Below are 13,472 nucleotides of genomic sequence, written 5' to 3'. Positions count from 1 at the left end.
CCTCCAGACATCTAAGGAACAAACTCTTTCTCCTTCCTAGATCTTCCTTCTTGGGGAGGATTTGTTCTTGATCTGCAGTTATGGATCTGCTGAGATGGATAATTTGATTCACAGCTAGAAATAACTGGAAAATTTTGTTTCACATTTTGCTTTGAAATATTGCATTAATTGTGTTGTTCTCCTCAGTATAGGTGCTTCACTGACATTTTAGGATCTGTCACTAATTCTAAACTTCTTGGAAAAATAACCACCTTTGCTGATAATAAGAAAATTGCTGTTCCATAATGGAAATCCCTGAGCTTTTACTTAGGACTTGTTGTTCCCCTTAATATGAAAGTTTTAAACACATTTTAAGAGAAAGTCCTTTTGAATAGTAATCAGAAACAACTGCTATCGTTACAAGTACTGTATTTCTGCTATGAAAATAGATGCATGCTGTTTTGAGTGATAATAGCCTCTGTTGAATTTCACTTTGTAGAGAGGTAAAACCTCAGCTACATCTGCAGCTGAATATGTGGCCAGTTACTAAGGCAGTATCATCTTTGACATTCAAAATGCAGGTTAGATATTGAAACTAGCATGTGACTTAATCCAGTAAAAGTGGAATAGACTGTCAGAGAAAGTAAGCTGGCAAACAGGCAACCATTTGAACATGTTATATTTTAATTTGCAGAGACAAAAATGACAAGCAATTTATTTACATAAAACTGTACAAAAGCAAATTAAATTATGTAAATATTTCATAAATAGAGGTGGACTAGCGTTTAATACATTTTGCCATGTTTAGCATAGTTGCGTGCATAGTGACTCATAATAAACAATGATAAATTGTTCTCTGCTTCACTATCAACATCCAAGTTGCAGAACAATAGTCAATGATTAATATTACAAACAGATCGTACCACACTGAATGCAAGTGCTTTAAAATTTAGGAAAAAGTTGTCTGAAAGCATACCCCAGGTAGCTGGTGAATGTTGTCTTCTTCCTAGTGTTTATGCTCATTCAGTCAGTAATACAACTTAATTGATGGACTTTAATTTCTATTGCTATTTCATCTGCTTTGTTCCTGATGAAAACACTGTATATTTATCATCAACGAAGCAAAAGGAAAAATATTTAATTGTTCAACTTCCTTACAAGTGTTTGGTGATGGCTGGATTTATGGCAAGGTCTTTATCCATATTCCTTATTTTCCTGCTTGACAACTTCCTAGGGTAGCCTTTCAGCAATCGTTTCAATCCCATTTAAGTTCTTCCCCCACATAAAAATAATGTTTAACTTTTTTTTCCTGAAACTCAGGCAGTAGGCCAGTCAGAAACCATATTGGATAAACATAGTGGGTCTGAGATCCAGAATGAGCATTAGATTTTAGACCAAAAGCTATTGAATTTTCTAATACGTATAAAGTTATATATTAACGCATCAATCTATAAAGGTGCCCTAATGTAAAATACATGCAAAGCTCATCTGAGTTTCCCATGGCAGGAAATAAAAAAGATGATTTCTATACTGTACAACCAAAATGTGATGATGGCTAAAAGCAATTAAAAAAATTTGTCAATTTTCCTGGCAACATGAATTGGTGACACCCTGCTAAATAACTATCATATAGACTGATCGTAGTTTTTCAGGCAGCAGAATTAAAAACAAATTAAAACCACCCCAAATCCCACACAAATAGTAATAAAAAAATCCTCAAGACCTACTTAAACCACAGGCTTGTGTTAATAATGCTTAAGACTGGTCCATTAACTGAGTTTGGCAAAAGGCTTTTTTTTAAATATATTATTTATAATTTCTCAGAAAATAAACACAGGTAAATATACAGGTTCAAAAAAGTTGGGAATAGCCCCTTATCCCTCAGTGTCCAAACCCAACTACCACTTTACCATATTAATAGGTATAAAAGGCACAGTTGCATATTTTGCATTCACCCTAATTATTTTTTATAGCTTTATTTGTTTATTTTTATACAAAAGCACTCTATTTATGGAGTGGCACCAGATTTAACCTATTTCAAATAAAGAGGAAATATACAAACACAAAATATATTTGTATGTCATGCCAGGTCAGAAGAGTAATCAGCATATTAATAGTGGCTAGTTCCACTAGAATTACTGTGAATACTTACAGTAGACAGAATTTTTTAAAAATTCTTTCACACGCATTTTAGATCTAAGGAGATGCACACAAGTAAATTATTTCATGACTGTCTTATGTGGTGCAAAAGTTGGTGAGTGACTGCTGATCCATTTAATCTGAAGGTCTACTATGACCTGTATTATTAGCCTTGTAGAAAAAGTGTCTAAGAATATATGGAACCCAGCTACCTAATTTATTTTCTTGTGTGTAATATTAAATAAAATTTTATTAAAGGAAATTTTGTTGAACATTTGTGTTATGCAATTGTGTATTCTGTTGAAACGTGCAAGAAAAATGTGTATACATTACATAAGCATTTTAGAAGCATTTTTAAACAGGTACTTACAGATTATACAAAGCAGTAACTGCTATACGCAGTCTCATAACAAAGTACTAGCTTGCATCTCTCCATATTACTTAAATAATTAAACATAAAAATGTTCAGTCATTATTAATCTTTGATTTTAATATTTTCTTTCTAAAATGTGCCCATTCATCATAACTGTTATACACAAACTAATGTTACTTGAAGAAAGTAAACTCAAGAGAGGAGAATGAAAAGGCCAATAATGGCACATCCCACTATATGGAGAAGTGAATTCAAAAGATAAGTGTGATGAGTTGTTTTGATTTACCAACCTCTATCTTAGGCTGTTTAAGGTTATTTCTATGCAATTCTTCAAAGCAAGAAACTACCCAAAGCTACATTGTGACTACAGTATACTAGAGAGCCATCTAGCCATGCCTTCACGCCAGGTTAAACAGCCAGGGATCTGAATGCTTTCCCCCTCCTTGAGCTGTCCTTGCTGTGTTGTTCGATTGTCGCTTTCATCTGAATGTCTGAGCTCAGTCTGCCATTATTTCTACAGCATCAAGTACAAAGTACAAGTACAATTGTACAAGTACAAATTGTTCATCGTTCTGCATGTTTTGTTGCTTTTATTGCACAAAAACCTGTTTCATTTCCTCTTCCTTTCAAGAATCACTCATCATGAGAATTGTTACAGCTTTTGCATATCACAGTAGCTTGGACTCCTTTTGACTCATCTTGACCTGCTAGGTGAGTACCATACCACTGTTTATCAGACCAATTTCTCCTTATGCTAAATGTTCTGAGTCTTGACATCATTTAGTATTGCACTTCTCTTGGTTTTAATGCACTTGGTTTCAAGAAAGCTTTCATATATCTTTGTCATATTTGAAGTAATTGGTAATCTGCAACACTGATGACCAAAGACTTAGCAACCACTCCTCGCAATCTGAAAAGAAGCTTTTGTATTCAACATGTAACATCCTCTTGTTAGTGCACCATCCCATTGTCCACCTTTTCCCTCCCATCAAGCATTCTTATTAACACAGCCTTCTATTACTACTATTATTTTTTAATTTTGATCTTAAAAACTCCCTGGCATATGCAGCATATCATATGCAGCTTCCGCTGCAACATATCACATCATTACAAAAAAAACCACACACCTATTCCTTTGGGCATTCAACTGAACCACATTGGAAAAAAAAAATTGTCATCTGGGCTTGTGAACTGTGCTGCTGTGCAAAATGTAACAGAAGGTGTGTTATGAGTACATGTGTTTATTTGTGAATACATTAATTTTCTAAGCCAAGCCCCAATACTTAGCAGTTCCCCTGATCCATTGTGTGATCTTTGGCCTTTTTGTTATTACAGTCTTCCCACCTAGATGTTAGTCTTGCCCAAAATAATGATTTCAACAGTTTATCATTACTATCCTATGGTACATGTGTTAGTAATTGTGTTTACATTGAAGTAATCGTTACAGAGAATGAGAGAGAAGGAGAGAAAGAGACACAGCAAGACACATTTGTTTGATGGATAAAACAGAACCAGAGTCCATGAATCACAGGAAAGAATGCCATGTTTTTGACTGCAGTCTCAGGCTGAACATATTTCTGTTGCTTCCAGCCTCAGATGAGAGGTGAGAATATTAAAGCTGTGGTCTTCACAAAGTGCCTATTAATGATTATTCCTTTATATTTATCTCTATATCTGTATGGTTTCTGAAGGATTGTCCCTGGTGGGGATCAGCAATATTCAGATGATATGTTTTGAGTACATTTTCCCTGACATGTTATCCTCAACAAGCCAGATGACAAACAAACAAAATGAGTGGCTTAACTCATGCTTCTGCAGAGGGGAAACAACAGTGTGTTGTGTTCTTTTTAATCAAGCTCGCTACTATGGGAGGAATTTGCAACCATAGATTTAGGAAAAATAAAAATCAGCAGAAGGGGGAATTAGACATGCAAGTAACAACGTTTTCTACATTGTACAGTATAGTCAGGCAGACAGTATAATTACATGCCTGCTATGGAGGCAGAAGTGGCAGGCAGATCTTTTGTCTCTTTGGTGGCCCCCTCTTTTTTGTTTATTTTTTTTCTTAAAATTGTTGCGATTTTAAGACTTTTTCCCCATTTCTTTCTTATAATATGAAAGAACTTTGTTGCTGCTTTTTAGCCTACAGGTAAACTTCTCTTCTAGTTAGAGTATTGACAGGAGATGGCTTGTATTCCCCTGTCTGTGTAAGGGGGATATCCTCTGGATTGCCTTCTTCATTTTTGCTGAAACTAGCCGCGCTGAAGGTCTCATAGGATGAGGTCAACTTTTTGTTAAGGAGGTTTCTGTTGCGATCACCCATGAGGGAGGCTTCCCCATTGGCCAGCTTTTCCTGACTGCCCCGTTCATCAACAGGCATGAAAGTAGAGAGTTTTGGCTGGCTCTTCTGCTTTCTCTCCGGAGAAGTGCGGACCGGCATCCAGCAGGAGTCCGAGTGGCCGTACTCATCACACTCTCGGGTACACTTCCCTGTCAGAGCTACATCTGGTAGAGGCCGTGAATCTGAAAATAAAAGAGAGTTGTCTTTACAAATTAATATTACAATTATTTCAATTGAAACTGAGAATCCTTAAATTCACAAAAGGTATTTTTAAAGGTCTTTGCAGGAATGCTGTAGTAAGTTCCTCAGTAATAATTTTTTCACATTGCATGTGCCCACAGGCAAGAAGCAGATCTGTACAGTTATCCTCTACATCAATAATTGAAAAAAAGACTATCAATCCATTTCCTGTGCTTCTAAATCTGCTCCAGAAGCATTCGGTATTAGGTATTGAATGAATTTTGATGTTTGAAAGAGTCAAGTGAGGATTTGTTTCCACACTGCCAGTTTTCTTGAAATTATTAAAAATACCTTTCTTTGAATTTCTTGTAGAGAATGCTTTGAATTTATGTGAAAGGATCCTAAGACCCTGAATCCTGCAAATACTTATGAGCATACTTAATGCAGTGCAAGTGAGCAGACCTCTTAGTGACAACAGAACTCAATTTGCACATAATGTAAACCTCTGCTTGTATTTATGAGGATTGGACATTTGTTGTTAGTCCACAATATTATATGAGTTGTACAATCAGTAATTGCGGGAGCATACAAAACCTCTGCTACGGCTTATGATCTTAATAAAAAATGTACAGATAAAGCTGTTCTGTGGTGTGTGTATGTGGATATGTATGTTGGGGGACAGGCAGAATCTGAGTGCTGCCTAAAGAGAAACACTAAAATTTTTTATGTTACTTGCTATGTTAGAAGGTGTCCTCTTCCAGGTCACCATGTCTAAGTTTTCTGGCTACTGTGCTTGTAAGAGCTGTCACTGAAAACCAGCGAAGTTCAGCGGCCTGCAGGATTGACTCCTACCTTTTGGAAACATAGGAGGTTTTTAATATTTGTATTTCGATACTTGCATTACAACTGAATTTAAAAGCTACCTTAACTATTTTAAGGATTCTGAAACCTTGCTTTTATTCAGTTGTACTGTACTTTATGGTCTGCAAGGAATAACTGAAGCTGCTTAAAAAGTAACAACATGATCTTCAAACAAAGTTGACAAAGAACATAAATCAATAAATCTTCTTCAGTGTGTTTGATATGACTTTCATATGATATGATATACTTGATGAAACATTTAGGTTTGTTTTATAAAAAATTGATTATCTTAAAAGAGAGCAAAGAACTTCCACATGGAAACACAGTCAGTTACTTCATATGGACTGTGACATCTTTCTGCCTTCCCACCCAGATTCATCTGAACAATAATTTTTTCCAGTAATAACACATGCCTTATCAAATGTCTTTCAAAGGCCTATTCAGTCTTCATTTTCCTTACTTCTATTTTGCCTATTTTTCTTTGATTTTGGCTGCCAGATGACCTTCTCAAACAGTGACAATTCAAACTGTGAATTTTTTATAAATTGACAAAATAGACCACTGATGAAGTTAAAAAAAAATATAAAACCAACCAACCAAACAAAAAAAACCCTCCAGCCAAAAATCCTTTGCTTCTTCCAGAATAAAATATTTTAATGTAAAATATTTACAACAGGTGCTTGTAGAGAAAACATACTTCATTTCAACATCTGTGGATTTAATCCTGATAGAATTGCAAAAGCTCTTTTAAATCAGATTTATGTTCATCCTGTCCCAATTTTTTCATGCATTTAAACATTAATTTAATTAGTAATTTTTTGCAGTATTGTAAAGAATATGCATATTATTTGCTATTGACAGATGTCAACATTTTATAGAATCTACTGTTTGTATTCTGAATACAGTATAATATTTCATATGTCAATATGTCACTGATTTTAATGAAGAAACACCACTGGTGTCTAGATAACTGAGTAACACTTTAGCTGAGATGTGTAAGGCTGGGAGGAGGGAACTGAGTGATTTTTAATTTTTTACAATTTTTTTCCCCCAATTGTACTTTTTAAGGTTTTTGCACTTAGACTCACCCACTTTTTTTTTTTTTTTTTCTGATGAAGAATGCAAAGACTATGGACAATTATCAGCATATCAGTTTTCAGATGACTGTGTTCTGGAGACATACACAGAAGAGGGTGACGGTATCAAGAAAATCCTCTAATTATCAGCTAAATCAGTATTATTCTGGCACTCCCTAAAGGTAAGAAGCATAATTAATTGTTCAGCTGCCCCTAATGTGCTTTGATTTTTAAACAGGATTTTGCATATTTTTACAACAGGGCCAATCCCTTTAAGTTCCCATAAACTCTTCAAACAGCACCTTATTTCCAAACAATGGCCACTAAACATTATGCTTGCTACAAGTATTTCAATTATTACTCTGCAGAATATTATCAAATGCTTATCTAGACAATATGTCTGACCTTTATTTAAGACATAGGAGCATGCGTTTATTGAAAAGGGTTTCTTTTGTTGTTGTTTGGGTTTGGGTTTGGGTTTTGGTGGTTTTTTTCAGATTGAAAGAATTAATATCTCATTACATCTGATGGTTTCTTTTTAGCTTAAACAAATCTTGAGCCAGCACTACATGCGTTCATAAAAATACTTTCTTTGATAGTGGTCCTTGAATCATGCACTTCAAAATGTACCATTTTTCATTGTAGTGCTTCCCCTACTCACTTCTGAACAAATGCTTAATACAAATTCCTTATTGTAAAGCATGATGACTTACTGTACAATTCAGCCTTATAGTGCTGTTCTATGAAGCAATAACCTCCAAGTCAGTGTGTGGCTGAGTCACCTTGTTGCGTTATGTGATAAACTTCATTCTCACACCCAAGAAGAGACCAGAGAGACACAGAAGGGATAATACAAGCCAAAATAACACCCTGAGAGGCTACCCCCAGGTCCATCATAGGACCATCAGCCCCTCAAAGGTCCATCTGCTCAGGCCAGAGGAACACAGGGGTGTATAGTGGCAGATAGGAACTCAAAATAAGGACTCGGGATGAACAATCATCTTTCTGTCTAATGTGGATTGCTCTCTAGGTACGTAGAACATGTTATAGGACATAGGGGGAAAAGAGTTTGGGATAGCACAGGATGTTTAAGGGAGAATCCAAAGGGAAGACAAGTGAGGGTTTTAGGACATTTGTGAAGGAACAAGAGTGGGAAAATAGAGACATGAGTGGATAAAAGGGCCAGTCACGTAAATAGTTTACTGGCTAATAAGATTTCCGGTCATGTTCTGTGCCTGATGAGCACCACCTATCCTGTCTTCCAACTAAATTCCTTTCTAACTCTTTCCTGGGTTATGGGCTGCATATGAGTGTATACACATGGGCTTGTCCACTCTCACTAAAGGACTTCCATCCTGTGCAGCCAGAGAAGAGGACAGAATGAGGACAGTGGTACTGTCTGTGTTCGTGTGAGTTCTCTGAGTGTCTGTGATCTGTATGGACAACTGTGTACATGTTTGGTGTATGTGTGTGCTCTGTGTATGCGTCTACTGGGAATACATCTTCAGCTTTGCTACTGGTTGGACCCAGGGACATGGAGCAGTGGCAGCAGCTTTACCTCCCACAGGCTGTCAGATCTGGTGTCATATATTTTTCTCTAAAACACCCTTCAAATAATGTTTGGCCCTTACAGTTAATGTAGCCTTCTACTCCATTGCTTTCCTGCATCTGTTCTAAGAGCTTGAATCAGTAGAGCATCTAAGCACTGATTAATCTAACACAGTGTTAAACATGTTGCATTTGAATTGCTCTTCTCTTAAAAGATGGACATAACTTCAGCATTTGGGGTGGCAGGGAAGGGGAAGGAGGGAATATTTTGTGTGTGCATTATATCAGAAGATGGGTAAAACATCCAGTGATGTCAGGACTAAACTATTACCTGTACCCAAACTAGCCAGTTAAGGAAAAATTGTGTGCTTTTATACATTCAGGTTGATAGGACTCCCTGAAACAACATCTCAGCCTTGACCATATTGATCACCATAACTGGTCTACTCTGGCCTCCAATTGGGAGGTCTGGAGACACACCATCTATAACGCTGCTGTTTCCTTTGAGAATGCACACAGGATCACTCTCGAGGAGAAAAGGCAATGCAGAAAGAACCGTGTCTTGCAGAATACACCATCTAAAGAGTCTTTCTGCTGTGCCTTTTGCAATCAGATATGTCTATCTCATATTGGCCTCATTAGCCACCAGCGTGCTTGTAAGAAACATGGGTAGAGCCTTCCTAAATCTTCGTTCACGAAGCTCAGCCATGATGATATTATACACTCCAGTAGATAACAGAGATTTAACCTCAATTTTGGATAAACTGCCACACCCCTTTAGTGATTAACTATATTTTTGCTAATTCACTGAACAGATCAACCCTCTTTTGCAAAGTAGTGACTTTATGTTCCTCATTTTAAATGATCTAGCCCATGAAGTTTTTAACAATCCCTGAATTTGAAAATAAAAAAAAAAAATACCCTTGTGCTCTAGAATAATTTACATTCAAGCATAACTATCTCTAAGTGTTTCTCAGCTTAAAAGCTAAACACTTTAGTAGTGATCCCACTGCTAGCTGATAAGCCTAATGGAATACAACACAGGAAAGAATTTGTCAGCACAACTGGCAAATCATCAAGGAATAGTAAAACAGATTTCTACTACAGTTACATATCTGGAAAACAAATCAAATAAATTCTTAAAATGCCACTTATTAACAAAAAAAATTCATCACAATGCTAATTAGTGAGAAAGATGTATGATATTTCTTGTTATACAGAAATTTGTAGATGTGGGATTAGGTTCTAACAGTTTATACATAGACTAGTCAAATTCAAGACTTTATCTGCACAAAAAATCATCAGAGATACAATGAAAGATGTCATCTTAGTTATTTTCAAACATATCTTCTTGTAGTGTCTCTAGATCAGAAGCAGGTATTGCTTGACTATTTACAAAGCCATTGTAAACCCCCTCCCTAAAATGCAGATATTTTAAAAAGTTTTTAGGTAAACATGTAAATGGAGACTTCAAAAACAAGTATTTTAAAGCAGATTTAACCTACCACTGCTCAGACTTCTGCTATGAAAATACTGGAGTACACTAATTTACGGGGTCTCACAATCTACTTTTTCACTGTACCTGATATAAGCTTCCACACAAATTTTAAAAAGTTAGCTGATAAAAGTTCATATTTTTTGAAACAGTAGAAACGATTCATCCAAGAAATCTTTAAACATTTATGGCTAATTTCCGAGACATTGATTTGTTTTATATTTTCCATAAAACTTTGTACAAAAGTATGCAAATGAATGGAGATTATGCTCATGTTTCTGTAATTTTAGCTGACTGTTGCTTTAGGGCTAGTAGGATTGCTTATCATCAAAAAAGGAAGGCACCTACCACTGTAGTGTGGAGAGGGGAAAGATGATAGTCTATATCCAGTTTAATGTCAAAGAAACCAACAGCTCACATATTCCACTCAAGCAGTTTTCCACTATTTTCTCTCCTCTGATTCCTTATCAAAGAAGTTTAATATATTTCATCAAGTACAGAGAAAGTATTACAAACTCAGTAGTGAACAAGTGCACATGGGGGTTGAAGCTAGATGATCTTTAAGGTCCCTTTCAACCCTAACCATTTTATGATTCTACATGTTACAAGTTATGGGCTCTTCTGTACACACATATTGCAGAAATATAGTCAAGAATGCACACTCACTCTGGCTCCACTTTGTACATTTTTCAGCAACCATTCTTGCACAATATATTTTATAGAAACCCAGTATTATCATCTAGTCATGACATGGTCCTGGTACTTTTTTTGAGAAAAATACAAGGAACTTTTCACTTTCTTATCTTTTGTAAACCACACACAAATACTGTGGTAATAATACACTTTAGATAAGTTGGCAAAAATTCTGTTCCACTTATCCCTGGAGATAGAAAACCTTCCAAAGCAATATTGACACCCTATCTAGACACAATAACTTGAACATTCCAAGAAAATACTCCTAGCTGTAGACCCTTTTCTTGGAGGAGTACAAGACCACAGTAGCCATATAGTACTACAGCAGTGGAACAGTACTTCTGTAAACCATAAAGCCGGTCCACAGGATCTGAGGAGTCATTGGCAGATGAGATCTAAATAATATTTATGACAAATCAATGACTACATACTTTTTCCATTTATAGACCCATACCATAATATCCCTGTATGGTTCCATTTATTTAGAACCTGTAAAACCTGCATGTGCAGCAGTTCCAGACTACTGTGAGAAAAGAAAAAGGAATAGGAGTGGTCATATAGTAATGAAAGAGACTGTGATTTCGATGAGCCACTTATCATCCCATCTTTGCCTGAACCCTTTACACTAATATGCTATATTCAGAGGACCATCCAAAATTCAAGTGAAACACCATTAAGACTATGTGATTAAACAGGAGTCCATTTACATAGCTTTTACATTAAAAGGTTTTCTGTTTTACAAGCTGTGAGGTCAGGGACACAGTAAGGCTCTTAAAGCACAACAAGTATTGACTACATGATCAGAAAATGAAAATCCAGAAAACTGCTGGGAGGGTACATATTGTCAAAAATCACTGTTTAAGAGGGGAAAAAGAAAGCTACACTAAAGTAAAACACAGCCAGAGCAGTATTGTTGTTGAAATTCCTGCCTCCTAGTTGCAAAAATTCAGGAACTGCACCCCAGTTCGTGCTGAGGTATATTCTGACATGCCAAGACACTATTAAAATACTTAAACATGTTTGAAGGCATCAGCAATTTCTTTCTCTGCACCTTAGGCTAAATGCAGTTAAACAGCAATTGAACATATCTCAAGAAGCATTTAGTGCCCCAAGGCTTGGACTGCTGTCATTCTGAATGTGGCATTATCGTGTACTGCAGAGATAGTGCATGCCATCTCTAAAACAGTCCTACTGAATAAAGTCAAACACAAATCCACTACTTGAGATATGCCAACTGCACTGAAGTAATGAATATATTAATTGCTTTTGGACTAGAATAGTTTCATGTATATCATGCCCAATTCTTAAATTCTTTTCAGTGCTTAAGAAAGTACTTGAGAATACATAAAGGTTTATATGTACATTGATGGAATGATTAATAGTGTGAGACAAGGTATGACAGAATAATATAAAATAATGATTTCTGAAACTTAGTATTCTTTTCTTCTGCAAAGAAAAAGGAATACAGAATAAAAGTGAGATTTTTTAATACTCTACTTGAAAACTGGTGAAATAAAAGTCTCTCTTAAAACAATCCCTAAAACCAGCCAAACTCACTGCTGTATCATGTCAGAAGTCAAAATACTTAGCAATTTCAAGACACCAGACTGAAATTTTCAAAACAAACATGAGTTGCTAGATAAAACAAACAAATAAAGCAATACTATAGGAAAATAGAAACAGTTAACTGATTCTTTAACTTTTATAAAAAGTTCATGATAGATGAATGAAAGTGAATTAGTGAGAAGAGCAAGCAGCTACGGGAAAAAGCAACATTGTTCATGTACCTAAAAGGAAAGGAAAAAAAAAAAAGAGTGAAAGCAATCTGTTTTGTGTGCCCATAGTGGAAAGGAGCAAAAGTAATGGCTTGATTGCAACAAGAACAAATCAGTTCAGAAATCAGAAAAAAACTTTGGGGATAAATGTAGTAGTGATAGACGGTACAGAGTCTGGAATGAGTTTTATGAATGTCTAGAAAAAAGTTCCCCAAGGATAACATAAATGTAGCTAATGATACCTTGGGAAACAGAGGATGCACTAAATGACCTCTAAAGTTTCCCTTCAGCTCTGCAATTCTGTTAATGTGATTGCTTAGCACTCATGTACTTTGGCTTCAATCCAATTAACTGTTTCTGGGTTAAGATTCTTAACTTATTCAGTAATAAATCAACCTTAGAAGGTGGGCTTCAGTTCAACTAAAAATCCACTTTAGAATCCTCCTTAAAATTTTACAGTAATAAAACTACTAACCAAAAAATAGTTGGACCATTTAAGACAGGTGTTAATCAGAGGAATAAAGAAACATAAAGACTGTAAAGAATGTAACTCATTCTCAAGTTCCAACATGATAACTTAATATTTATAAAATCTTCTTGCCTGAGACTATTCATCCCATTCTACAGTGTTGTCACAAAGTCAAAGATTTAATATTACTTCTACCTGTAGTGGTGCAAAACATATCATGCCTCTGAAGTCCTTTAAATCTGAAACTGTTGTAAGAAGAAAAATTTCAAGTGTTTATTTTACTTCTTATATGACATTTTGGTTTTGTTTACCCTTGAATAATATACGCCTCTTCTTTAGGGAGGAACAGAGTCAAATAAGAGAATGACTGTATAAGATTTTGATGAGGGTTTTTTTGTTTATTAAACAGACTACACGTGACTAGATAGATATTTAACATGACTCAGTCATGTAGCAAAAAAAATATTACCTAAGCAATAATATTCCTGGCTTAGATTCCAGTTATTTCTATTACAAATGCCTTCAGGCAAGTTAAGGTAAAAT

General features: G+C 35.6%; 1 protein-coding gene across 3 annotated transcripts in view; it reads right to left on the bottom strand.

Annotated features, from left to right (window-relative positions):
* Positions 1 to 648: 648 nt before the first annotated feature.
* The window catches only part of PCDH7 (protocadherin 7), a 268,645-nt gene continuing 255,821 nt past the window's right edge, over positions 649 to 13,472 (bottom strand). For all 3 annotated transcript variants that reach the window (XM_051789930.1, XM_051789931.1, XM_051789929.1), the window contains exon 3: positions 649 to 5,014. In XM_051789930.1, coding sequence (XP_051645890.1) covers positions 4,635 to 5,014 — 380 coding nt within the window. In that variant the 3' untranslated portion in view covers positions 649 to 4,634. The remainder of the gene's footprint in view (positions 5,015 to 13,472) is intronic.

The sequence above is a fragment of the Manacus candei genome, unplaced genomic scaffold (genome assembly GCF_025592945.1).
Source record: "Manacus candei isolate 608988 ecotype Guabito, Panama unplaced genomic scaffold, ASM2559294v1 h1tg000028l, whole genome shotgun sequence".
In the NCBI taxonomy this organism is placed as follows: Eukaryota; Metazoa; Chordata; class Aves; order Passeriformes; family Pipridae; genus Manacus; species Manacus candei.
Note: the sequence above shows the minus strand (reverse complement) of the source record. Positions and strands in the feature narration are given on the sequence as shown.